This window comes from Panthera tigris, chromosome A1, assembly GCF_018350195.1.
Source record: "Panthera tigris isolate Pti1 chromosome A1, P.tigris_Pti1_mat1.1, whole genome shotgun sequence".
Lineage (NCBI taxonomy): Eukaryota > Metazoa > Chordata > Mammalia > Carnivora > Felidae > Panthera > Panthera tigris.
Window position 1 is genome coordinate 68,846,764 of NC_056660.1, and position 26,353 is coordinate 68,873,116.

Sequence of the window (26,353 nt, forward strand, 5' to 3'; positions counted from 1 at the left end):
CTGGAGCACATACAGATTAGTCCCTGCTGATGATCAGGAGGGGAGCTCCCCACAGTTGCCCATCGGAGGATGGACACTTAGAGGCAACTTAAGATGACACACGAGGTGCGTGATATACAGAATATACGTGGCCTTCCTAATTTATGTAGCTAAAGCAAAAATGGACATTGGAAGCTGAGAATGCCTGAGAGTCAAAGATTTTATATGTCAGTATTTACCTTTAAATCTTGTAGCCACTTGGAATTTATTTTGGGGAGAAGTGTAGGTCCGACTTCATTTTTCCCCAAATGGCCACCCATTTGTTGCAACACCTCGTATTGAAGAATTCATCTTTCTCCCACTTGTTTAAATATCCTTTACTATATATGATATATTTGGCCACATTTCATATACTTTTTGGGTCTGAGAGTCAAAGGTTTGAGAGGAGGGATCACTGTGCTCTCTGTTCCTTGCTGAAGTCACCAATGCTAAGTTCTGAATGTCTGAACTGCACATATGGGACCACTGAAATGACCTATAAATATATATATATGCACACACACATATATGTATGTATGTATATACATATATATATTTATAGGTCATAATATATATGTATATACGTACATATATATGTGTATGTACTTAAGCTCACTAGACTTTGGTTTCAAAATAGTGGCAACTTTAAGACGTTAAGTTGATGTTAGATTCCTTAGTGCAGTGGGGTTGGAGCTCACTTACACTTGTGGTTTCTTTTCCCCAACCAGAGGGTCCTGTGTCCGTGGCAGCCTCTACATGTCCCCTGACTTGACGTAGGTTTTATACCCTGAATGCCCAGCTCTCATGCCTGGCAGTGGCGAGGGCCTTTCCGGGAGTCCTTCACCTGCTCTGGAGGATGACTGAGCAAACTCTTCTGGATATTCTCCAGAGGCTCACATGTCTGCCTTTCCCTGTTGGCTACGAAGAGTCCCTGCCATTTGTCCCTGACTCTCCGTGCTGACTTTAGATGGGTATCCATTTCATGTTGACCTTTGCACCTTCTTAAAAGAAGAGAAATCAAAAGCATTTATAATCTCACGTCCCAAAGAAGACCTGTCTGGTGTGCTTGCTACCAGCTGCTGTTCAGTGCTCATATATAGAAAAGTATTAAGACCATGTTCAATTTTTGAGGGTGTTTTTTGAGATCTTATGGGTACTATATGATACTATCGTTTCTGGTTATAATGCACAGTGGATAGGTTCCCCTGGTCTAGTCCATCTCAGAATTCCCAGTTTAAATCTTAACTTACTCGTAGTAAGTTCTTCTTGTGTGTTTTTTGCCACCTTGATAAGATTTTTTTAAGGTAGGATTTTTTCTATTTATTTATTTATTTATTTATTTATTTTTAACATTTATTCATTTTTTGAGAGTGAGAGAGACAGAACATGAGCGGGGGAGGGGCAGAGAGAGGGAGACACAGAATCTGAAGCAGGTTCCAGGCTCTGAGCTGTCAGCACAAAGCCCAACATGGGGCTCGAACTCACGAACTTCGAGATCATGACCTGAGCTGAAGTCGGATGCTTAACCCACTGAGCTACCCAGGTGCGCCGGGTTTTTTCCTTTTTTTAATCTTTAAATGCTTATTTATTTATTTTTTTGGGAGTGAGAGAGCTCGAGTGGTGGAGGGGCAGAGAGAGAGAGGGACACAGAGGATTTGAAGCAGGCTCGATATGGGGCTTGAATGGACACACTAACTGAGCCACCCCAGGCACCCCTCAGTAGGATTTTATTAAGGATTTTTGAGTTTAATTTTTCTTTTAAAATGTTCTTGTTTTTGCTTGGGCTCAACTAAAATGAGTTTAGAAATATAACTGGAAAAAAAAAAAGGATTGTTTGTGAAATGTTGGGAAAATGTCCCAGGCTTTTATAGACTTGGGGGAGATGTAAATTTCAAGACTAATGTTTTAAGTTTCCCTTTTTTTTCCCTCAAAGTTTTTATTAAAGTAATCTTTATACTCAACGTGGGGCTCAAACCCACAACCCTGAGATCAAAAGTCACACACTCCACTGGCTGAACCAGTCAGGTGCCCCTGAGTTTTCCTTTTCTTTTTCTTTTCTTTTTGTTTTTTTCATGTTTTCTGTAACAGATGATATACTTTTTTTGTTGCTTAAGTTTTACTTACTCTCAGTTTATTTGGTTTTATGTTCTTGTCAGTTTCAGAATTCTTTAGATAAAGACTGTTCATTCTTCCTGCTTATATTGGTGTAGAGAACAATCCATTTTCCTTTCTTTTTTTGTCTTAAATGTTTATGTATTTATTTTGAGGGGGTGGGCACAGGCAGAGAGAGAGGGCAAGAGAGAATCCCAAGCAGGCTGGTCACTCAGGTGCAGAGCCTGATTCAAGTATTGAACCCATGAACTGTGAGATCCTGACCTGAGCCAAAATCAAGAGTTGGATGCTTAACCGATTGAGCCACCCAGGTGGCCCTTGCTTGTTTTCAATGTTGAAACTCTTCTTAGTGACTTTAAGAAAAATGCCCTTCTAACTGTTGCCTTGCTGTGACACAGGGTATCCGAGTTTACAGATGCCTGGTGGAGATTCACTTTGTTCTTTATTTCTGATTTTATGATCTTTACAATCTGAGAATATAGAACATGCACATGGAACTTCTGTTATAGGTGAATTTTGCACTTCAGCAAAATCACTGTTAGATGAAAAACTAGAGTATAATAGAGCAGAATGTGTGTTCTTTATTTACCATTTCTTGCTGTCCCGATATTGTTATTTCTGCCTTTATATATTGTCCCAGGCGGGTTTGTGTTTCCTTAATGGCTTGTTCCAGTGGATTATAGACTGTTGGTTGGTACCTCCTGGATTTTGGCTGCTACTAAGTGAGTCTCAGGTGCCCCATCTGGGAAACAGGGCTAACAGTAACCTCCTTTTAGGCTGCGGGGAGGATCGGGGAGACCCAGCCCATGAAGAGTCACACAGACCAGCCCTGCCATTCAGCCACAAGCTTGCTGGGCCTCGTTTTCCTCTTCGGAGCTCTGGTCTTTCACAGACTCTCCTGCAGGTAGCTGTCTCACATGGTGGTTCCGTAGTGATGAAGAAATAGTGCCAATAAGTGCTTATTAATAAATGGTACATGTTATTATGTGAAAGCGCTGAGAGACAAGAATGAAAAAATGTGTATTTCTCAACAGAAACAGAAGTACTGTGCTCCGCGGGCACATGGGTGGCTCAGTTGGTTGAGCGTCTGACTCTTGATTTCAGCCCAGGTCGTCATCTCAGGGCTCATGTGATCGAGCCCCGCTTTGGGCTCTGCGCTGACAGTGCGGAGCCTGCTTGAGATTTTCTGTCTCTCTCTCAAAAATAAATTAAAAAAGGAAAAGGCGAGGCAGTAGGTATCTCTCTTAAAAAAAAAAAAAAAAAAAAAAAAAAAGGCAGTACTGTGCTCTGATGTCTCATTTCACACCGTGCCTGGTCCTTTGAGCCCAGAGAGTACCTGGAGCTGATTCCACAGCCCCACTCCACCGTCTGCTTTTTCTCTTTTGCGACAAGTAGCCGCGATAGAGTTCTGTCTGTTTTTAAATTTTTTTTTTCAACGTTTTTTATTTATTTTGGGACAGAGAGAGACAGAGCATGAATGGGGGAGGGGCAGAAAGAGAGGGAGACACAGAATCGGAAACAGGCTCCAGGCTCCGAGCCATCAGCCCAGAGCCTGATGTGGGGCTCGAACTCACGGACCACGAGATCGTGACCTGGCTGAAGTCGGACGCTTAACCGACTGCGCCACCCAGGCGCCCCGAGTTCTGTCTGTTTTAACCCAGCAGTGTAATCCGTGGGAACCGAGTGTTCGCCCTGAGAGAGAGAGGGCCGGTTATCTTTCTTTGACTTTGCCTGGAAGTGTCTGCCTCGAGTGTCTCAATGTCCCTCGAAGCTCGGTGGTTTCCCAGCACTTTTCAGGGCAGTGTCTTTGCCTGTGCTCCGAGTATCTTCAGTTTTAAGAACTGAGCTAATTCACGGGTGATGTTTATTGCATGTTCTATCTACTGCATGAATACACATTTGTGAAAAATCCTTGCTCAGAGAAGTGAGAAGGGTGTTAAGACATTTAAAAAATTCATAACATAGAACCATAAAGGCAGTACACCATACTTTTTATACTCTAGTAGTAAATAATTCAGTGAGCGTTTTGATTATTTGATGGATTTGTCCCTTTGGGATCCTTACTAGCCCACATAGGTAATTAGCTTGGTATCTTGCTTGGCACCTTTGGGCTAGAAAAGGTGAGGGGTGCAGGGAAAACTGATTGCATCTAAAATACTGAGCCCTCAGGTCATTGAGTATTAGAGAGGGTGACAATTTTAGAGATGATCTCGTCCAGGAGAGCCTGTGATGTGGTGGTGAAGACCAGCCTCTCTGCCATCTGGTCCCATATCTGCCACTTTACTAGTTGGGTGACTGTGGGAAAGTTGACTTAATCTCATTGCCTCAGTTTCCTCATCTGTAAAAGGGGTCAATAATAGTGTCCGCCTCATGGTGGGTGAAGCTTCAATAAGTTAGTATTTATAAAACTCTTAGAATAATGCCTGCTCTGTTCTAGAAAGTGCCATATAAGTGTTGGCTAAGTTGAAATAATACCTGTATATTTTTTCCACAATCCGTGAATCAGAAGCCTAAAATCCAGGAAGGATCAAGTTCATTTTACGATGTGCTCAAAAATGTCAAAAATTAGGATTTAGAATCCGGTGAACAATCTGATGGTATCTATATCATTCTTCTTCCCTCTCAGCGATGCAAGGCAAAAACTATTACTCCTAACTATTATTATTATTTATTAGTTTTTTTTAATGTTTATTTTTGAGAGAGAGAGACAGACTGTGAGCAGGGGAGGGGCAGAAAGAGAGGGAGACAGAATCCGAAGCAGGCTCCAGGCTCTGAACTGTTACCACAGAGCCTGATGCGGGGCTCGAAGCCACGATCCATGAGATCATGACCTGAGCCGAAGTCGGATGCTCAACTGACTGAGCCACCCAGGCGCTCCAATTATTTTTTTTTATGGACAGTATTGTTTAGTTAAATACCTTATTTATTAACCAGGCTGACATTTAAATTTTTCATTTTTCACAAGGGGTTTCACTTTTTTATTACGTACATTTTTTTTTCCCTTGACATTTTACTATTTTAATTAATGATTAATTCTGGGGGAAGTGTTCCAAGATGTGATATACCCTTTGCAATTCTGTTGAATTTTATTATATCATTTGGTCCACGATAATACTGCCTCGTTTATTTCTTGAATAATATTGAACTGTGAGACAATTTAACAGTCTAGTCTTTAATGGCTTTAATAGAAATTGCTTTCCTTTTCCCACCCTGAAGGGAAGCTCTGTCATTTCTGATTCATGGGATTTGGAAGCTTTAGGAAATGGTTTCTTTTTTTTCTTAAAGTTGTATGAAACATGCTGTTACTCACTATAGGATAGATGTCAGTAGAATTTTCCACAAGATGCAGGCTGCATTTAAATTTTGGCATTTTTTGTTTTCTTAAGCATCATCTCCAGAGAAACTTCAGGAGAGAACAATAGATTGTGAATTAATTTTTTTACTAAAAATTTCTTTATTTAAAAATGAAGCTATTGAGACTATCTTAACCAAATTTGAACACAAACTTAATGCCTTGTAGTCTATTAAAATACTTGGTGCTCTTTTCTTTAAAAAAATTTCTTTTCTAATGTTTATTTTTGAAAGAGAGAGAGAAAGGGAGAGACAGAGCGTGAGTGGGGGAGAGGCAGAGAGAGAGGGAAACACAGAATCTGAAGCAGGCTCCAGCCTCTGGGCTGTCAGCACAGAGCCTGACACGGGGCTCGAACCCATGAAACCATGAGATCATGTCCTGGGCTTAACCGACTGAGCCACCCAGGTACCCCTCCTTTCTTTTCCTTTTCCTTTTCCCTTTCCCTTTCCCTTTTCTCTCTCTATTCCTTTGTGTCTTTGTCTCTCTTCCTTTCTTTCTTCCTCCCTCCCTCTTTCTTTATCTTTTCTTTCTTTCTTTCTTTCTTTCTTTCTTTCTTTCTTTCTTTCTTTCTTTCTCTCTCTCTCTCTCTCTCTCTCTTTCCAGAAACACTTTTTCTTCTAATTTATTCAGTCCAGTCATTTTCTCATGAAGTGAAGGAGAGTGATCTCACAGGACCCTCTGCATTACCTGCCAAGGTGTGGTCTTGACTGCGCCAGAAATTGGCAGGCAACGTCTGCTCGCTAAACAGCGGGACTTGCTGTTATTTCTCACCCCAAGCTGAGCCAGCCCCCTTTGGAAGTAACATCTACCCCCTCCCACTTCTGTAACTGAAAAGCATTTCAGAGTAGCCTTAAAACTGGAAGCGACCACGATGTGCTTCACTGAGTGAATGGACAAAGAAGCTGTGGTGCCTTAAGCATCTGACTTCGGCTCAGGTCATGATCTCGCGGTTTGTGGGTTTGAGCCCCGCGTTGGGCTCCGTGCTGACAGCTCAGAGCCTGGAGCCTGCTTTGGATTCTGTGTCTCCTTCTCTGTCTGCTCCTTTCCCACTTGTGCTCTGTCTCTCTATCTCTCAAAAATAAATAAACATTAAAACAAATTTTTTTTTAAAAGAAGCCGTGATGCCTGCAGACAATGGAATATTATTCAGTGGTGAAAAGATACGAGCCGTCAAGCCGTGAAAAAACATGGAGGAACCTCAAACGCATATTGTTTAGTGAAAGAAGCCAGACAGGAAGGTTACATATTGTATGATCCTAGCCATATGACTTTCTGGAAAAGGCTAAAGGGTGGACAGTAAAAAGACCAGTGGTTGTCAGGGAATACAATGGAGAAGGGGAGCAGGGATGAATAGATGGAGAACAGGAGACTTGGGGGGCAGAGAAATGATTCTGTGTGATATTATAATCGTGGATGCATGACATTTTGCCCTTGACCCCCATCACAAAAGGTACACTTGAGCTGGACTTGAGTTAATAATAATGTGTCAGTATTGGTCCGTCAGTGGACAGAAAATACAAATACAAATACAAATGTTTTTCACAGTAACGCAGATGTTAATAATCGGAAACTGTGTGAGGAGAGAGGGTATTTACGAGCCCTCTATATTTTCTTGGAAACATAAAGCTCTAAAAAAAGTCTAGTAAAAAAAACGGATTAATACATTTGCTATCTCAATTACTAATAATCAGTCTGGCTTCTTCCTCCGTTTCTCAATTGATATTTTTTCTCTTCATACCAGTGACTACCTGATCATACCAGATCTAACGAATGAGCTTCTTTAAAATAAATTTTTAAAAAGCGATCTCTGCACCCAAACACGGGGCTCGAATCACCACCCTGATCGAAAGTCGCATGCTGTACCGACTCAGCCAGCCAGGTGCCCCTGAATGAACTTTTCTTAATCCTTATTTTCCGTGTTGCCCTGACAACATCCAGCATTGTGGTGTAGCCTCTGGTTCTTGATGCGCTGGCCTCCTTGGCTTTCTGCTGTGATTTTAGAATGAATTTTCAGACTCAGCTCTTTTAAAAATATGGGATTCACCCATCAGGAAGAAGGTTGTCCTAAATGTTCATCAGAAGCCCTTCCAACTCCGAGAACTTGGGATTCCTTCGCCAAGTCCTCTCCTCTTCCCACCCTTGACTGTGGCCTTCACTCCGGGCTACTATCTTGGTTATTTCTTCTTGTGCGTTTTCCATCCTCTCTGATACCTACCACCCGCTGTCACGGGGTGACCTCTGACTCGTGTGCAGGTGACTTCTTCCTTTTCCTGAACCTCAGGCCCCTCTACTCAGCTTACCAGAGTGGAACTTCGGAGGAAGCCTTTGAGAGGAGGTAGTGGGGGCTGAGGAATGGTGAGCATTGAGGAAAATGGAAGCCGTGCCCTTCAGAATATTGCTGGCCATGCTACCTTCTCCATGCTCGGCAGTCACCCTCAGGCAGCCACAGCTGGGCCTCTTGGCCTTCCCTTGTTCCGTCTCCACTTGCAGCTGAGTTCTCGATTTCCCCTATTACCATCTTCTTCCTTGCCTCTAATTAGTCATCCATTTGTACAGATTCCTAATGCCAAAGTATTCCTGAAATATGCCTCCTTACCCTCTAGTCTCGCTGTCACGACCTTTCTTGCACAGGGCATTACAGATATTTCCTGACTGGTCTCCTAATCTAGCCCCCATCTCATTGTTGAGTATTTTCTTAAAACTGCCCCGGGTCTCACCCTGTCTTAAAAACGCTAGTGCCTCGGGGCGCCTGGGTGGCTCAGTCGGTTAAGCGGCCGACTTCGGCTCAGGTCATGATCTTGCGGTCCGTGAGTTCGAGCCCCGCGTCGGGCTCTGTGCTCAGAGCCTGGAGCCTGTTTCAGATTCTGTGTCTCCCTCTCTCTGACCCTCCCCTGTTCATGCTCTGTCTCTCCCTGTCTCAAAAATAAATAAAACGTTAAAAAAAAAATTAAAAACAAAACCCTAGTGCCTCATTCTGATCCACAGATGAACCTCTTACACCTTGACCTACTTCAGGCCGACTGGGATCTGCCTCACACCTGCTCATCTCCTTTTCTTTTCACTATCATCTTGCCTCTGTTAGTACCCACTTTTGGCAGGGCCCCCGGCATATGGCAAGCACTTTTATCGAATGCCAGAATGAACTCCGCCTAGAATGCGTGTCTTATCCACACCTTTCTGTAGCTTTTAAAGTTGACATAATACCTATGGTCAGAAGCAAACACGTTGCCTTCAACCCTCACCGCTGAGTACCTGTTTTCTATTGCCTGATGGGTAATACATCCCATGAAGACCAACCGTACGGTGCCGTATCGTGACTTCGGGTCCCCTGTCGTGCTGAGTGTAGTTGCTGAAACATACTAGATCCTTGTAAATGCCTTCAACGGTGAGGATCCCAATGATCGTGACACGGGAATGATAGTCTGAAGAGTAATGTGATTTTCAGAGACGTTGAGTAAGCAGATCCTGTAATAATACACTGCACCCTCCCTCTGGGCTAGGCAAGGGTCAGGTGTTTTCCACAAATATTTGGAGAGGCTGACCAGTGTCAGCTGGAGACAAAGAAAGAGGACCTTCTGTAGTAAGTGGACGAGAATGATGTGTTTTAAGTAGAGCGAGCTTGACGGCAGCCCACAAAGTACAGTCTCAGTTGACATCTGCAGCTGCGTCAGGTGTGGGGCTTGAAAGAGGCTGCAGCCTGGTTTTTTTTGTTTTTTGTTTTTTTTTCCTCTTCAAGAAGACCTCCTTTCTCCTGACATTTTATTTACCCCGGCCTTTGCGTTAGAGGTAGAATGGAGGGGACCTCACGTTTAATTTTGTACCCTCAAAGTCATCAAGAAATTGACGTCATTGACACGGGACTAATTAGAGATCCGCCCCCTTCTTGATTTTCCGCACCCCTCCCCCACCCCAGGGTAAAAAGAGACTTCTGTTCCCAGCACCTTTTACTTCCACTTCCTTTCTACAGGCTTTTGTCTTTGCCTATCTAACTAATGCTGGAAACCTGTGCTACCAAATCAGTGAAAATGCAAACCGAAGTATTGCAGTGTCTTAAATACGTGAAAATGTGATTGGAAAAGAAATGCCAAGTGTCAAGAGCTACTGAAAAAATCAGGCGCTCGTTACGGCAGGTGCACATGTGACACGCGGTCGACAGGTGTTTTCTTGGTGAAGTTACTGCCAGTTTGTTGTTAGGTGAATTTACTTATTTTAGCTGATCCTGATTGGGACCTTGGGAGGTGGAGCGGTGGTTCTCAGGCCAGGGCCCGCATGAGAATCCCCTGGAAGGCACCCAAGCCTTTAGGATTCAGTGGACCAGTGCTGGGATAGATTTGCATTTCTTAAAAAAAAAATTTAATGTTTATTTTTGAGAGAGTTAGAGAGACAGCATGAGCGGGAGAGAGGCAGACACAGAATCTGGCTCTGAGCCGTCAGCACAGAGCCCTGCACGGCGCTTGAACCCACGGACCGTGAAATCATGACCTGAGCGGAAGTTGGACACTTAACCGATTGAGCCACTCACGCGGCCCAGAATTTGCATTTCTTACAAGCTCCCAGGTGATGCTGCTGCTGCTGCTGATTTGCAACCGGGTTTAAAAGCCCCTCTGCAATAAATGGCAGGCATGTGCGCATGCGCTGGCTGAAGTTCTCGCAGTCCCTGTGGCAGAGAGGTCTGTTGCACTGAGACGGGAGGAGCCTGTCTCGCTTCCAGGTAACGCAGCCCCTCTGTTCTTGTAACCTAGTTGGCAACGCAGGCAAAGGGGAGAAAGGCCTGGAAAGCAAGTGAAATACAAGCAAAACCCCGGAGAGAAGAAAGTGAGGCTCCTTTTTTCCCCCTGAAAGAGTATATCAGGGAAGGATTTCTGGAGGAGGTGACATTGGAGCCAGGTCAAGAGGGCGATATTTGAGAAGAAAGTAACCAAGCAGCAACAGCACAGCGTCAGGAGGACGTAGCCGTGCGGACCCGCAGGGGCCAGCTGGATTGGAAATGTTTATTCACACCTAGAGAAATGAGGGAGGATCGTGAAACGCCCGGCTAGGAATGGTCACATTTAACGTGGCATTGATCAGGCTCAGGTTTTGGAGTAAAAAGGGATAGGTTAAAACCAGACTTTTGAAATAACGTCTATGAAATGAGAAAACTGCTCTGCGTTTTCCTTGAAGTACCTTCTGGAGACTTAAGGGTATTTAAGATAGTCTCTTTAATTTATTACTTTTTACTAGGTTGGAGAGGAAAGACGGCGAAGAAATCACATTTATGTAGTTGACTTGGCTTTGTTCTGTTTTCCTGACCGCGCTGGTGGATCAGGGTGGGGGGGCCCCCAGCTCGGAGCCGGTTAATGTCCTGCTCTCCTCCCAGATGATCAAACAAGGCCAAGCAGTCTCTCTCCTGTTTGAAGTCTCTGGTTGATGTAAAACAGCTGATCCGCAGTTGTTTCTTTTGCTTACACACTTTTTTTTTTGAAGTGAGCAAATCTATTGGAATAGATAGCTGTTTTTTGAACTTTTCTCAAAACCCCTTATCTAAGCCCCTGTGAAAAGCCAAACTTGGCCGACTGTGTTCCTGAGTTGCTCCTGGCCGCCAGCCTTTCTGGGGTGGCTCCTCCCTCCCTCCTGGCTGGTGGCTCCCCAGGGACTGAGCACAAGGTGGCTTTGTTACCCAGCGGAGCCCGGGTTATGCACCCTGTGCCCTCTGTGCTCCCGAGTGTCTGCAGCTGCTTTTGGTCCCCACACAGTGGCAGGTTTGCAGAAGTACTTTGGGGGCTCTAGGATCCACGTCTTGGGCTCCTCCCTTTCAGTAACAGTTTTCTGTGAGTTTGCCCTAACCCAGCATTTAAAAAAAATTTTTTTTATGTTTATTTATTTTTGAGAGCAAGAGACAGAGCATGAGTGGGGGAGGAGTGGAGAGAGAGGGAAACACAGAATCCAAAGCAGGGTCCCAGGCTCTGAGCTGTCAGCACAGAGCCCGACGCAGGGCTCAAACTCATGAGCTGTGAGATCGTGACCCGAGCTGAAGTTGGACGCCTAACTGACTGAGCCACCCAGGCACCCCCTAACCCAGCATTTTTAAGTGGCTTCTATGTAAAACTGGAAGGAGAAACTCTCGAAAAAAAATTCCTCTTGGTCATCCTGTTTTGATTTGAGAATTGTGACCCTTCTTGACAGTGATGTCTTCTCGTTGGGTTTCATGCTCTAAATAGGGCCAGGAGAGTGAGGATGATGTCCTCCTAGTAGATGGAATTTTTAAAATTTTCTATTCCTTTTTTTTTTTTTTTTTTTTTTGAGAGGGAGAGAGGGCACGAGTGTGAGTGGGGGAGGGTTGGGGGGGGGGGAGAATCCCAAGCAGGCTCCACACCGTCAGTGCAAAGCCCGAGGTGGGGCTCAAACCCACGAACCATGACCACGACCTGAACTGAAACTGAGAGTTGGACGCTTAACTGACTGAGCCATCCAGGAGCCTCTAAAATTGTGTATTTCTGAATGGGTAATATCCTTTTCAGTCCTGTCCTTAACCAGGAGCCTGCTCTCCTACCAGTCACTGCTCTGTCCTTCCAGAGAGGTTCTGTGTGTTCCCAAGGATATTTGTGTGGATGCACACACCTCTTTAAAAAGTTTTAAATTCCAGTTAACATACGGCATTATATTAGTTTCCGGTGTACTATATAGTGATTCACCAATTCCATAAATCACCCATTGCTCATTACAAGTTGTGCACATTTTTTATGCTGTTTATTGAGGTATAATTTACACAACATAACCGAAGTGTTTTCAGTGTGCAATTCACAGGTTTTTCGTACATTTACAGAGTTGTGTGACTGTCACCACAATTTAATTTCAGAACATTTCCAGCACCTCCCCCCCCCCCCCCCAAATCTCCATCGCTCAGGTCCTTTGCTGCCAGCCCAGCCCCTCTCCAGAGCTCCAGGAAACCACTCTCTAGATTTGCCTCTTCTGGATGTTTCCTACAAAAAGGGTCATTTGTTATATAATCTTTTGCATCTGGCTTCTTTCACTTAAAATGTTTTTTGAGGTTCATCCACGTTGTAGCGTATGTCAGCGTGTCCTGTATTGTTGGTGAATAACAGTCCCCTGTTTGGATACACCACGTTGCTTATCCATTCACCAGCTCCCGAGCACTTGTTTCTTTTCCACCTGCTGGCTCATTCAGCTACGAACATTAGCATATGTACAAGTCTGTATGTGGACTTCCGTTTTCCTGCCCCTCGGGGAGGACGCCTAGGCTTCCCTAGGGGAGCCCAGTTGCTGGCTTGCATGCAAAATTTTTGATTAAATTTTAAAGAAATTACCAAAATATTCTCCAAAGTGTCTGCACCTTTTTATATTCCCACCAGCAATGTAGGAGAATTCCAGCTTATCCACACTCTGTAACATTTGTTACCGTCCATCACAGTGGATGTGAAATATCCGAATTCACTGTCTCCTAGGCCATGTCCTTTGCATTTCCTAATGACTAACGGTGTTGGACATCCTTCTGTGTGCTTATTAACCATTTGCATACCTTTGGAGATTTAAATTTTCTTTTATCTGTTTTAAAGCCTGTGCTAACAGTTAATTTCCCATGCCTCTCAAACATTGTGGCCCTTTCTTCTGCCAGTTTCTTCCTATTTCTGCGTTGTCAGGAGTTAACCATATTCTGCGACTATTGTAGTCTTCCTGTTAAGGGTATACCTGGATTTAAAGTTTACCAGTAATCCTTTCCAGTGTTTCACCACGTTCGCCCCTTGTTTTGCTGATGCCTAGCCTTCCAGTAGTTTCTTCTGGAAGGGCTTGGGCAATAATATTTTGAGTTCTTGACTACTTAGAATTTAGTTTGGTTCGGGACGCCTGGGTGGCCCAGTTTGGGCGTCCGACTCTTGATTTTGGCTCAGGTCCTGATCTCACGGTTCATGGGATGCGACTCCGAGTTGGGCTCTGTGCTGTGTGGACCCTGCTTGGGATTCTTTCTTCCTTCTCTCTCTGCCCCTCTCCCACACTTGCTCTCTCTGTCTCAAAATAAGTAAAATAAACCTTAAAAAAATAGTGTTTGGCTCTTCTATTGGATGAAAATTTGGCTTTAAGGTTTTGATTCCTTTTATTTATTTCAGGATCGTTTTGACAATGTAAGCATTAAATGTTGCTGTTTGCGAGCCTGAACTTTGACCCTTTGTGTTTTGTTTGAACTTTGTGCATACGTGCCCAAATGATTCCTTAAAAAAAAATTTTTTTTTTTTGTAAGTTTACTTATTTATTTTGAGAGAGAGAACCCTAGTGAGGGAGGAGGGGAGAGAAGGAGACAGAATCCCAAGCAGGCTCCACACTATCAGCACAGTGCCTGATGCGGGGCTTTGTCTCACGAAGATATCAGAACCTGAGCCAAAGTCAAGAGTCAGATGCCGAACTGGCTGAGCCACCCAGGTGCCCCCGAGTGATTCCTTCTTAATTTGTGAAGATCAGCGATGATACAGGAGATGTCTTGGTGTTGATCATCCTGTTGTCTCTGGAATAGACGTTCATTTACTATGGAGAGTCCCCTTTTATTTCTGGAATGTTTTCCTGAATTAGACCTTTCTCTTTTGTTTGTTTTCTTGTTCCATTATTTGATTTTTCTTTTTTTTTCTTCAGGGCTGTTGATTGTGGGTGAGCTGGATGTCCTCTGTCTTCCACAGCTATCACTTTTCACTCCATTTTAAATCTTTTGCTCCCTTTTCTCAGTCTTTACCCTCCAGACCCTCATATTTTCACTTGTGTGTGTTTCCTTTTGGCCACTTCCATTTTGGTGATTCTTTTAGTCTGTTTGTGCTGCTATAACCGTACCGTAGACTGGGTGGCTTATAAACTGCAGGACTTTATTTCTGACAGTTCTGGAGGCTGGGAAAGACAACACGAAGACACCTGCTTCAAATTTTTTTCTAAATATTTTAGGAGAGCGTGCATGTGCTCTAGTGTGAGTGGGGGAGGGGAGAGAGAGAGGGAGACACAGAATCCAAAGCAGGCTCCAGGCGCTGAGCTGTCAGCACAGAGCCCGACATGGGCTCAAACTCACAAGCTGGGATATCATGACCAACTGAGCCACCCAGGTGCCCCAGAAGGCACCTGCTTCATAGACTGCTGACTTCCCACTGGGTCCTTGCATGGCAGAGGGGATGGACTATGGCTCTGAAGCCCGTTTCATAAGGGTATGAATCCACTCACGAGGGCTCCAGCCTCACCATATACTCACCTGCCAACCCCCCCCCCCCCACACCCCCAGTCCCTATACCATCACATCAGGGTTCGGTTTCAACATATGAATTTGGGGGCAACCTAGACGTCTGTTTTATAGCAGTGATGTTTTTATTCATCCTGGTTTCCCCCTGAGGTCTACCCTCATGCTATATTTCCTTATTTTTCCCATAGCTCCCCTGAACTCTTGTAAATCCTGTTGTGCTTTTGTTTATGGAATCTGTTATTTCATTGTTTTGTTAAGTGAGGACAACGTATTTGGGAAAAGTTGGAATTCTTTGTCCTTTCATTTTTAAAGTTTATTTTCAGAGAGAGAGAGAGCGTGTATGCGTGAGTTGGGGAGGGGCAGAGAGAGAAAGAATCCCAAGCAGGCTCTGCACCAGTAAGGGCAGAACCTGATGTGGGGCTTGAACTCCCTTGAGATCATGACCTGAACTGAAGTTGGATGTACAGCCGAGCCACCCGGACGCCCGTCTTTTTCACTTTTTTTCCCCTTTCTTGTAGCATCTTAGTAAAGGTCCTTTGTTGTTCGGTGAGTTCTTTATGAACTAGCTATTTGTAGGAGCTTCCTGAGAGCCAGGAGACAGGGCTGTGTCCCATGCTAGTAGGAACTCTTGTGGCCTGAGGGTGTATGTGTGTGTATGTATATATAATCTTTTCATCCTCTGTTTTTCTCTGCTTGCTGGGCTGGTCGTGTTCCCAGTGCCCTTGGTGATGTCCTGCTAATGTGCATTTCCTCTGCTGTTTTCTGTCCACTCCACCTTTAGGAGATCTCCCACCGCGGTGTCCAGGGTGGCTGTCCGTGCTAACCTGCACATCTCTCCCCCTTGTGCCCAGAAAGTTCTCGCTAGCTTTGTCGTTGCTCAGGATGCCATACTTGTCCAGGGTATACAGCTCTGCAGGCGTGGGCAGCCTCTGCAAGCATTTTCCTTCTCCTCTGTCTGACCTTGAGGGCAGTTTGGCAGCTCTTGACCCCCCCCCCCCCCCCCCTGCCGTTTGTGGTTTGGAGTTGCAAAGGTCCTTCAGTCCCTCCGGGATGGAGTTGGCATTTGCATGTGTCCTGCTGCTTGCTTTCGGGTGCATTCCAAGAGGAAGTCTTGAAGCCGGGGCAACTCTAGCTTTTTCATCTTTTCTCTGCCAGTTAACAATTTTACTGCTGTGTCTGTTGTTGTTCTTGTTTCCTTTTAACTAGCTTTTCAAATAGAGCTAATGAATAAAGTCGTTTCTCAAGCAGCTTTTTGCTTGTAGGTCTGGAACGATCATGCTAAGTTAATCATGTATCACAAGGACAGAGACGTTAATTTCCTTTCCTTTGGCCATTCCTGAAGGAATGCAGAAGCCAGGGGGGTAGTTATGGAGGTAAAGCCCAAATAGAGCGCGGATTGATCTGTATAAACAAAAGGCTTTTACGTTTGCCTGACGTGTTCACCTAGAAGGCTGTGTTGTGTTACCAGACTCCCCGATTCTGATAGCCAGCATCAGCGTGCTCACCCATTTATGACTTGCCAGCGTTCCTCGGATATTCCCGTGACATTCCTCGGATGCTCCATTCAGACCACTTGGCTGGATTTATATTTGAATTCAGCAGGACTTTCCATGTACAGCAATAGTCTTCATGCAGCTAGGAAAACAGAAAGCATGACTACGTTGTTGAAATGTCAGTAACCAGAAGTGGAAATAATACAGGCGTGAGGTCATTGTGAAGACTGAGGAAAAGGGAATTTAAGGTACTAAATATATGTTAATAACTAACTGAATTTAATTTTTTAAATGCCAAGGTGCTAAAAATGACCATACATATTCATCTGGGGATCTTGAGCCTGAGGGGGAGAGAGAATTTAGTTTTAGGGGATGAGGGGCCTTGCCCTTTGCTCAGGCTGGACAGAGAGGAAGTGCTTTTGCAAGGAGGGACCCCAGCACCTTTGAGGTGGGGTGACGTGGGAGGATGGGCCCCTTCCTCCCTGTCCTCACCTCCATGCCTGGGCATCTGAGCCACATCTCCCTGACTCTGCAGTAGGGGGCTAGGGGGCCAGGCCCAGCATGAGTGATCGAGCACAGGGCCTGTCCATCCTGATGGACTGAGTGCAGGGAAGTGAGGCAGGCAGCAGAGGATGCTTCGAGAGGCAAGGAGGGATCAAGACCAGAGTAGGAAAAAGTACAGAGAGGAATCTGGGAATGGGGAAGGCTAATGGGGCTGATGTCATGTTTTTTTCTGGAGGTTGTATTTTTAACCATGAGACCCCAACCAGAAAACACAGGAAAATAATTTTGCCTGCTTTGTGAAGATTGTTTTCAACACAACTCATTTCCTAACTAATTAGATATATACACCACATCTGATTCCTTGAACAAGCAGACGACCTGTTTCCATTTGGTGTAAGGCCCTGTGCTTAGGCATTATAGATGAACTTGGTCCAGTCAGATGTCTCAAGACTAATAGGTGAATTAAGCAAAGCACAGATCACACAACAAACAAATTAGAATTTGGGTCTTAAGGAAAGCTTACTTGGGGCAGAAATTGGAAAGGTACTTCCAGAACAGATCTGTGAAGTCCTACATGGGCATTCAAAAAAAGAAAAGTCCTGGGGCGCCTGGGTGGCTCAGTCGGTTAGGTGTCTGACTTCGGCTCAGGTCACGATCTCACAGTCCGTGAGTTCGAGCCCCGCATCGGGCTCTGTGCTGACCGCTCAGAGCCTGGAACCTGTTTCAGATTCTGTGTCTCCCTCTCTCTCTGATCCTCCCCTGTTCATGCTCTGTCTCTCTCTGTCTCAAAAATAAATAAACGTTAAAAAAAAAAAAAAAAAAAGTCCGTCCTTAACTGGTATTGCCTTGCCACAGAACCCAACCTTGAAGGACTGTAGAGAAACAAAGAATACTCTTAGACTTTGGTGGAGAGTTTGTGGAAAAATACTTAGTAAGTGGTATTTCTGAGGTGGTCTTCAGACCCTTTCTCTGTCCAAAGGACACATCTCTTTAGGCCAGGGTGGTTTGAGTCAATGACCAGGTTGTTGAGGTGACTCCATAGTGTCTGATTTGCTGACCTCCAGGACAGCCTTTGGTGTCACAGTGAGAGTGTCACAGGTTTTGCGGAGAGGAAGGGGGGGAGGGGCTTCCATATGGAATATTGTTGGAAGCTTCTAGGGGCCCAACTCTTCGAGAGGAGGATGAGCAGGAGTTGGGTGAGAAGAACCTACCAAATAAGATTTACAAACTGGATGGTTTTTCCTGAACAAAAGAGCTGAAGGGTGACATGATCTCAAATGTGTAAGACACGGCACTCAGGTCTGTACCTCACACCACAGGTGACCCTCCCTCAGTGCCCTTTCTGCAGCTGTTGCAGTCACTTGGTGCCCCAGGTTGTTCTTTCTGTGCCTCTTTCCGGGTTCTGCATGAACCCTTGTATAGTTTGTTAGGGCGGCTGTAACAAACTACCACAGGTTAGGGGTGGGGGTGAAACAGCAGAAATGTGTTTCCTCACAGTTCCGGAGGCTGGGAGTCCAGACCGGGGTGTCGGCAGGGTCGGGGTCTCCTGAGGGCTTTCTCCTGGCCTGGCAGATGGCCGCGTTCTCCAAGTGCCCTCACATGGCCTCTCCTCTGTGCTCGAGCATCCCTGGTGTCTGTGTCCAGTTTTCCCCTTTTTATAAGGGTACCAGTCACACTGGATTATGGTTCATCTTAATGGCCTTATTTTAAATTAATCCCCTCTCTTAAGACCCTTTCTTCAAATACAGTCACACTCTGAGATACTGGGGGTAAGATTTTTGGAGGAGCAGTATTCAGCCCATGAGCACCCTCATGATGGGGCCATCGGTTTTTGGTTGGCTCCTCCCCTCCACCTTCCACCATTTGCTTTCATTGTGGCTTTTGCTTACACAGTAAGATGGGCTTGAACTCTCAGTCCAAACCCAGCTCCACCTCCCCCTTACGTCCCTGGCTGGCCTTTTGTAACCCTGAACGGTGCCCCCAGTGAAACTCACACCTTCCCTCCCTTCTTCCCTGATAGAACATTTTCTGGTCATTGTTCTTTTATATCCTCCTCTGGGCAGCTTACTGTTAACAACGTCGGGGTAATTTTTCCAGAACAGTGGGTTTTATGGCTTCATGTTTTCCCTTCTGTCACCACTGTCTAAGTTATCCCCTTGGGCACAGATTGTTGCTGTAGCTTTGTCGCCGAATAACCCCCTGCCCAGCCCCCGCCGTCCATCTTTTTCCAGCCTGTAGAACAGATCTTCTTCAGATGCATTTTTCTAAAATTCTGCTTTTCTTATGTCCTTCTTCTCCAGTGGCTCCCCGCTGACTGCAGGGAAAGACCGTATTTGTCAGCAAGGTGTCTGAAGTCCTTCTAGTTTGTTCCACCCTGTTTTCCAAGCGCATTTCCAGCATTAATTCCTACTCTTCTTCGTATCTGCCTCCCCGTTTGTGTCCCATAGCTTTGTTGGGGCCGTTCCATTTTCCTGCAGCGTCTTCTTCTGTGTACTTGTCTCCTTCCAAGTATTCCCTGACATTAGAGACCAGATTGAGGACCATTCCTGCCTTCTCCATGATGGAAGCACCCCGTTGTGCTCCATGACCCTTCACGTCCAGACAGGGCCAGTCAACAAGCAGTCATTGTTGAACTTTCTATACCCTGCACTGTGTCTAGGTAGGTGCTGAGATCCAAAGATACCTAAGATTTGATTCCGGCTTTAGGGTGGTCATGAGGTTATGGGGGACATAATCGGGCAGAGGCACATAAGACTGAACACCATGCTGACGCTTGACAGAGTCGTGGACGCCGAGGAGGATACGGTACCTGAGCCCTGCCCAGGTGTCGGGGATGTGATACTGGAACTGAGTTCCAGAAAGCTAGACTAGAAGTTTCCAGATGGAGGAGGAGTGCAAAGCACTCATCCAGAGCGAGCCATGCATGTGAAGACCGGGGGGCAAGGCCGTGGCGTGGGGTAGGGGAGGGTGGGGTGGGTATGGCGGGAGAAGAGCCAGCTATTTGTAAAGAGGATTGGGTTTTGTTTTGAGGGAAATAACGTTGTTGTCGCTGATACTACTATATGTAGAATGGTTTTTCTGGAAAAGGGGAACGATGGGGGGGATGGCAGGAAAGAAATGAATTAGGAGAAGAAATCAGGAGAAAGACCCCTGTGTGAATGCATGTTTAGCTTCGACAGATTATAAACTTGAGAGCCACCATGTGTTTTATCTGTTTATCTTTGTAATACCCACATTACTTAGTATGTTGGTGTGTCCATAAAAGGTAATTAATGGTTGCTAATGGCATGGCTTAGGCACTGTTTATCATCTCCTGTCCAGACTCAAGATGTGTAAAAAGTGGTGCCTTGCTCGCTGCAGACACTGATAATATGTTGAAAACAACTGAATCTATGGTATGAATAAGAGCTGACTGTAAAACTAGAAAATATGTTAAAATATGCACAACTATTTGCATGCCTTGGTTGGTTGAAGGTGACCTTATTGTTTGTGAATGCATGAAGCTTCCCCACGTGTGATTGCTGTGCAGGGGACAGAGAGCCCACCGAGCTGTGGTTCCAGGGATCCCAGGAAGGGTCGGAGACCACAGATGTCCCCTTAGGTGCTTGAAATGAGTGTCCTCTTCTGATGTATTTTTCCTTCTCACTGCTTTCTGCAGATATTATATAATCTGCTTTCACCATGGGAGAAATAGAGCAGAGGCCAAGTCCAGGATCGCGACTGGGGGCCCCGGAGAATTCGGGGATCAGTACCTTGGAACATGGACAGAAGCCGCCCCCAACACCTTCAGGAAAACTCATGTCCATTAAAATCCAGATGCTGGACGACACCCAGGAGGCATTTGAAGTTCCAGTAAGTTGGGGTGTCTCCATGAACTCCAGAGTGTGGGCGGGCTTCAGCACTGGGAGGTTCATCTTCTCCCTGTTCTCAGTGATGTGAGGTGGCAGGACAAGGGTCCACACCTCCCTCTCCACCCGCAGCACGTTCCTCTGACCCGTTCTGGTTTTGAGCTGTCCAGCTTTTACATTCACACATGCGCTGCCTACGTAGCGGTCTCAGTGCGCAGTTCACTTGAATCGTACAGTCTTTCCTATACAAATATATATATGTATGTAATACACACATGCTCTGTGTATCCGTTTGAACTGGATAGAATTATGGGTCTTGTGGATGCGTCTCCACACGTATTCCTCTCTCCTTGGTGTGTGCACGTGTGTGTGCCCCTTCTCTAGCGTACGGGCAAGAAAAAGCCTGAGAAAAATCATCAGAGCCACACACGTGTTTTCATGTCTGTAGGGAAGTGGACGACTGTGTTCAAGAGTGGGAAGTGTAGGGGGTGTAGAAAAACCTTGATCCAGACCCACCGGGCTACAGCCCTGGAATTTCAGAGGCCCACCATCCAGGGGAGGAAAATAGAGGTGTCTGAGGGGTGTCTGGGGGCCGCTCAGAGAAGGAAGAATCCGCAGCCTTTGCCTCTTGCATCAGTGGGAGCCCTGCACCCTGGCTCTCACGCCCTCACCCCCGTGATTCTGTGATTTTTTTTTTTTTTCTTCTCCTTGAGTCCCTGCCTTCTCCTCCTCCCCAATCTCCTCCTTAAATACAACTCCTGCTGGAGGTTAGGGAACTAGCAGCAGTTACGCGCAGGTGGAGGGTTTCTCGTGCGCAAGGCAGGCCGAGTGAGAGGAATATGTCCGGCTCTCCAGAAGTTGGACTGCACCTCCCTCCGGAATCCTTATGCCTTATGTGGGCGGGGGTCCTTAGACCTACCTAGTAGCCCAGTTTAGATTTGGTTTTCTGTGTTCTGTCTTACGTACCATCCACCGCGTGTAGCATTGTTGGTGGGGAAGAAAACTGCTCTAAACAGCCAACTTAACAACAAAACTTTGGGAATATAACCTGTCTTTAAAGTGGAGACGATCCGTCTGTTGTTCCTGTTGGCTGGAGGGACTGGAACTTCATGACATTAACATCTGTAACCTATCATTTAATCATTTATGTGATATGATTCACTAAATTCTATTCATCTTAATATTCAGAGAATGTGAATTACCATTAAGTGTCTCAGGGAAAGATAAACCTCCCGAATAGCCATGTTTAGAACTGCCAATTCATTGCACAGCTCTTATTTTCTTGTTGGGGAAATTCCTGTCTTTCAAAGTCTTGGGAACGTGTCCGTATTCTGGTGAACAAAGCCATTGCTAGTCTGTTGAAACGGTAAAAATAAATGAGGAGTGCACCTGCCAGCCTGTTAGAATTTGGCCTTCTGGAACATGTACTCCCTCCCCCTTTCCAGCTTTTTTCTCTTTGTTGCCAGACTGGTTTGGTGAGGTATTTAGTTTCAGGGTTTCCTGTTGGTACTGTGCTAAGGACTTGGGAGCCCAAATCTCTGGCAACACATTCTATTAAGTCGTGTTCCCGTGTGTGGTTTGGACTGACAAGCTATCAGCTATTGCTGTTGTGTGCATGAACTACAGGGAGTACTGTACTGTATTCAACTGCATTTCTTCAGGTGCCCTAAACCAAAATATGTTAAGACTGTTGCTAGCTGTTGTTTTTCTAGGAGCTCTATGGGATCTCCCTGCCTAAGAAATAGGAGTGGAGTTTGTTTTCATCTTTTAAAAGTATTTTACTTGATAAGTGCTGATGTCTGTGCTTTGCATTTATAATCCCTCTGTCTGGAAAGAACTTTTCTCCTTTCTTCCCTGATAAACTCCTATGCACCCTTAAAGACCCTATCAGTTTTACCCAGACACTAACTTCTGAGACTGAGACTGTAGCTTTTTCTTCCCTCCCTCTGTCCTCTTTACTTATATACCCGTCAGGGTGGAGCTGGGCTTCTTGGGTTCAAATTTCAGCCTTTTTTACTGACTTCTTGATCACCTTGGACGAGATACCTCTCTGTATCTCTGCTTTCTCCTTTGTAAAATGAGGCTAGTGATAAACCCTGTCTCATACTATGATAACGACAGAATTGTTCTGGACACTATTTGTAACAGCTCGGCACATGCTAAGCACTTAATACAAGTGTCGGGAGTGGTGCCTTTGCCTTTGTGTCCCGTTCCCAGCGCCTGGCTTGTTAAAATGTTTGCTGACCGAATGTTAGAGTGAGTTTATTTTACAAGTAGAATTGATGTCATTGTTAGTTTTTTCACATGCCCCATCCATTCATACTTTGATTTTCCTAGTTGGGCCAGAATGTTCCTTCTCAACCAGATGTTTTCTGTAACTGCCCGTAGAAAGGCAGATATCAGCGTTTTTATTGACGGAACTGATTCTAAATTGCTACCTTGTGTTCTTTAAGCACAGAAATGGCCAGGCCTTCACGCAGCTGGAAGGCATCAGGCTGGCGGTGGTGACTTAGTCTTAGTCCTCAGGATGGGATCACAGCCACATGGGATTGCAAAAGATGCAGCCGTCTGTAACTGCTGGAAAACCTGCCTCCACAGCTTCTTGCTGTGAATTCATCAAGGCTGGGTGTCTGGCCCTGGAAGGATCTCCCTCGCCCATGTGTGATCCCTCCTTTGATTGGGCGCCCCAGGAGGAATATATTCTCATTTCTCACTCACATTTGCCACACAGATGAGCAGGGCACGGGGCCAGAGGTCCCTGTGGTTTCGTTTGCTAACGTTCTTGTACGAACCGTGTATTTCCTTGGGGATTGAATTTCCTGGGCCTTTTCTTGTTTTTGTTTTAGAGTAGAATGCAGGCAGAGTCATCATTTTATCTTATTGTTCTGAAGTTTATTTTGAGAGACAGAATGGGGGAGGGGCAGAGAGAGGAGGGAGAGAATTCCAAGCAGGCTCCGTGCTGTGAGTGCAGAGCCTGAGGCAGGGCTTAATCCCATGAACCCTGAGCCGAAATCCAGGGTCGGACACTTTTACTGGCTGAGCCACCCAGGTGTCCCCCAAGTCCTGATTTTCAGTAATAAATGCCCTAAGTACTTCTGAGCACAGATAACCAAACCCTCGTCTGCATGGTTGTCTCTATTGTGATATCTAGCCTTTAAAAAAGTCATGTAAGAGCCTTTTGAAAAGTCTCCGTGATGAGCACCAGTTCTTCCACTTTGCTTGTAGCCCCACCAACCACCTTTGCTCTTGAGCTTGGACGGTCCACTTCGGTATTTCCTCCGCAAAGTAGAAAGTTCAAATGCAGTATTTGTAGTAAATTCTTGTACAGCGTTTTATCACCTTCATGTGGAAAATGCTGTGCCAATAAGCCTCCCCCGTGGTTTATGATATATGCAACTTTCTCTTCCAGCCAGAGGGGACAAAATGAAGTGCCTCACGCAGATCTGAAAGGGTTAACAACCCTTCTCCCTGCGCCCCACCCCAGCCAGGGCCACCCTCCCTCGCTTAAGACCTCTGAGAAGGTTTTATATGTCCTGCCTTCCTGACCCTGCTGGTAAACAAACACTGTTCCTACAGACACTTGGAGGAGAAGCCATTTGCTTCATGCTACAAGTGTTTATTCAGTTTGTTTTCGTTAGCAAGGTCACTCTAGGAAGCGTTGAGATCAGGGGATATAAAAGGAAGCCGGTTTTTTTGTTTTTTGTTTTTTTTTTGATTTTTGCTGTTTTGAGCAGCCCTGGTAAAAACACGTGGGGAAGATGCTCACGAGACCAGAAGCCCCCTGGTCTGGGTTGAGTTGGCAGGAGTGGCCAGGTGCGGGGAGGCCGGCAGTGGTGGGAACCTTCCGGAAGCAGAGCCTGGAGCTGGTTGTGGCAGAAGGAATTCGGTGTCGGCCACAGCTATCGCAGGGTCCCATCATTGGGCCTTCTGCGTGTTTGTGTCTTGTCACCACTTTCCCTCAGAAGCCTGTAGAGCTCCCAAGTGCCTGAGGATAAAGTGGCCTCGTGAGTTTGGGGAGGCTGGGCGAGCTGGGGCTATGGCCCCTGGTTCTCCACCGCTGTCCTTGGTGGTTCACCTTCCGTATTAGCATCTCCTGCCACACCTGCTCTTCCTTGTTGATACCAAGGAAGCTTGTTTGGGGCTCCAACATGTAGAAGGGGAGTTCCGTGGGGCAGGACCTCCTGTGTTCGTGTTTATCACCGGGTCCTACACCTGGAGCTGTGTGGACCCAGCAGACGCCCGATGTGTGTTACCCACTGCCCACACCTACGTTCTGTCCTCTGACTCCCGAATCTGAGGGGTGGTGGGTGGTGGTGGCCTCTTGAAGAGCTTCTGGTCATTTCCCCCATTTTTGTACGCATTACGACGAGACCGGGATTGGAACCCAGCCTTCATGATCCCCAATACTGTCCCCCTTCCCTGCCCTTAGCCTCACCTCTCCCACGGCTCCCAAAGGGAAGGTCGCCACTTTCTCACCTCTGAGCTGCTCTGGTGCTTTGCCCATTCTAAACACCTCCCAGCCTCCCTTCTGACACTTTCTCTCCATCCCACCAACCATCCCGGGCCCCCGGGGCTCTTGCTGGGGGCCCTCTCTTTCACCACAGCTTGTTATCTGCACCTCTAATTAGACTTGAACCATGGGCTCCAATCTTCCTTTCTCCCTAATTAGCTCCTTTCTGTCCCTGCTGAGACTCAGTTTGCTTATCCGCAAAATGAGGTGTTTGGTCTAGATGATATTAAAGGCTTTTTTCCTCCCGTTGTTGGGAGCTGGGACTCTGCGTTGACATCTTTGCTGATGGATTGTGTAACTTCTCATGATTAGTGTTTGTTAATTGCCGGGGCAGATGGTAAACTCTTTGAGAAAAGGAACTTTTCACCTTAAATAAAAAAGAACCCCCAAACTGATCAGATGCAGTAGTTTGTTACCTAATAAGTACTTAAAAAAACAAAAACAAAACAAAACACGTGAGGAGCATGAAGAAGCATGCTGGGGTTTACACATGATATACTATTTATGGAGATCAGGAAATGTCAGTATTGTGTGTGTGTGTTGGGGGGGGGGTGGTTACTTACATAAATCTCACTGAACGAAACTGGGCCAAACTACATCGAGTTGACAATGGAAGAGAGAAGACTGAAAGAACTCTGTTATTTTCTAGACCACACACTTTTCATTTGTTGAAAACAGAAGACCTCTAAATTTTTTAAGAACCAGTTGGCACGTCCTAATAGACTGGAGGTTTTTTTTTACTGGGGGCAATATTGCCTGTGTTAGCTCAGACCGACTTAGGTGTTTCTTACGGTCCATCCTTAAGTGGTTAAACATTTCATTTTCTTACCTTGTGAAATGAAACTCGTTTAAGATCTAATTTCCCCTGAAGCTGGGCTTGACGTCAGTTGAGAGCTCCTGTTCTCCAAGTGCTTTGGTTCTTTGAAAGGTCTTAAATGGTCCTAGAATTTTAAAGCTGTCTTCTTCATAAGCCTGAGCTCAGAAAAAGGACAGAGTTTGTCTTTAAGGCTCCATGATAGTGGAGTGCCTGAGTGGCTCAGTTGGTTGAGCGACCGGGTCTTGATCTTAGCTCAGGTCTTGATCTCAGAGTGTGAGTTCAGGCCCTGGGTTGGGCTCTGAGCTGGGCTGGGCTTGGAGCCTACTTAAAAAAAAAAAAAAAAGAAAAAAAAAAGAAAGAAAAGAAAAAAATCTCCACATTTCCTTTGTAGACTTCCACTTTACGCCTCACTCATAACAACTGTGTCTTTGGAAAACATGCTCCTTTTCTCTTGGTCTTTTTAAGTTTTTCATGAATTTTGTGTGTTTCTC

The 26,353-nt window shown here is 45.6% G+C and overlaps 1 protein-coding gene across 3 annotated transcripts in view; it reads left to right on the forward strand.

Moving 5' to 3' along the window:
* FARP1 (FERM, ARH/RhoGEF and pleckstrin domain protein 1) overlaps nt 1-26,353 on the forward strand; it is a 296,010-nt gene that overhangs the window by 44,511 nt on the left and 225,146 nt on the right. For all 3 annotated transcript variants that reach the window (XM_042979513.1, XM_042979519.1, XM_042979509.1), the window contains exon 2: nt 20,346-20,539. In XM_042979513.1, coding sequence (XP_042835447.1) covers nt 20,369-20,539 — 171 coding nt within the window. In that variant the 5' untranslated portion in view covers nt 20,346-20,368. The remainder of the gene's footprint in view (nt 1-20,345; nt 20,540-26,353) is intronic.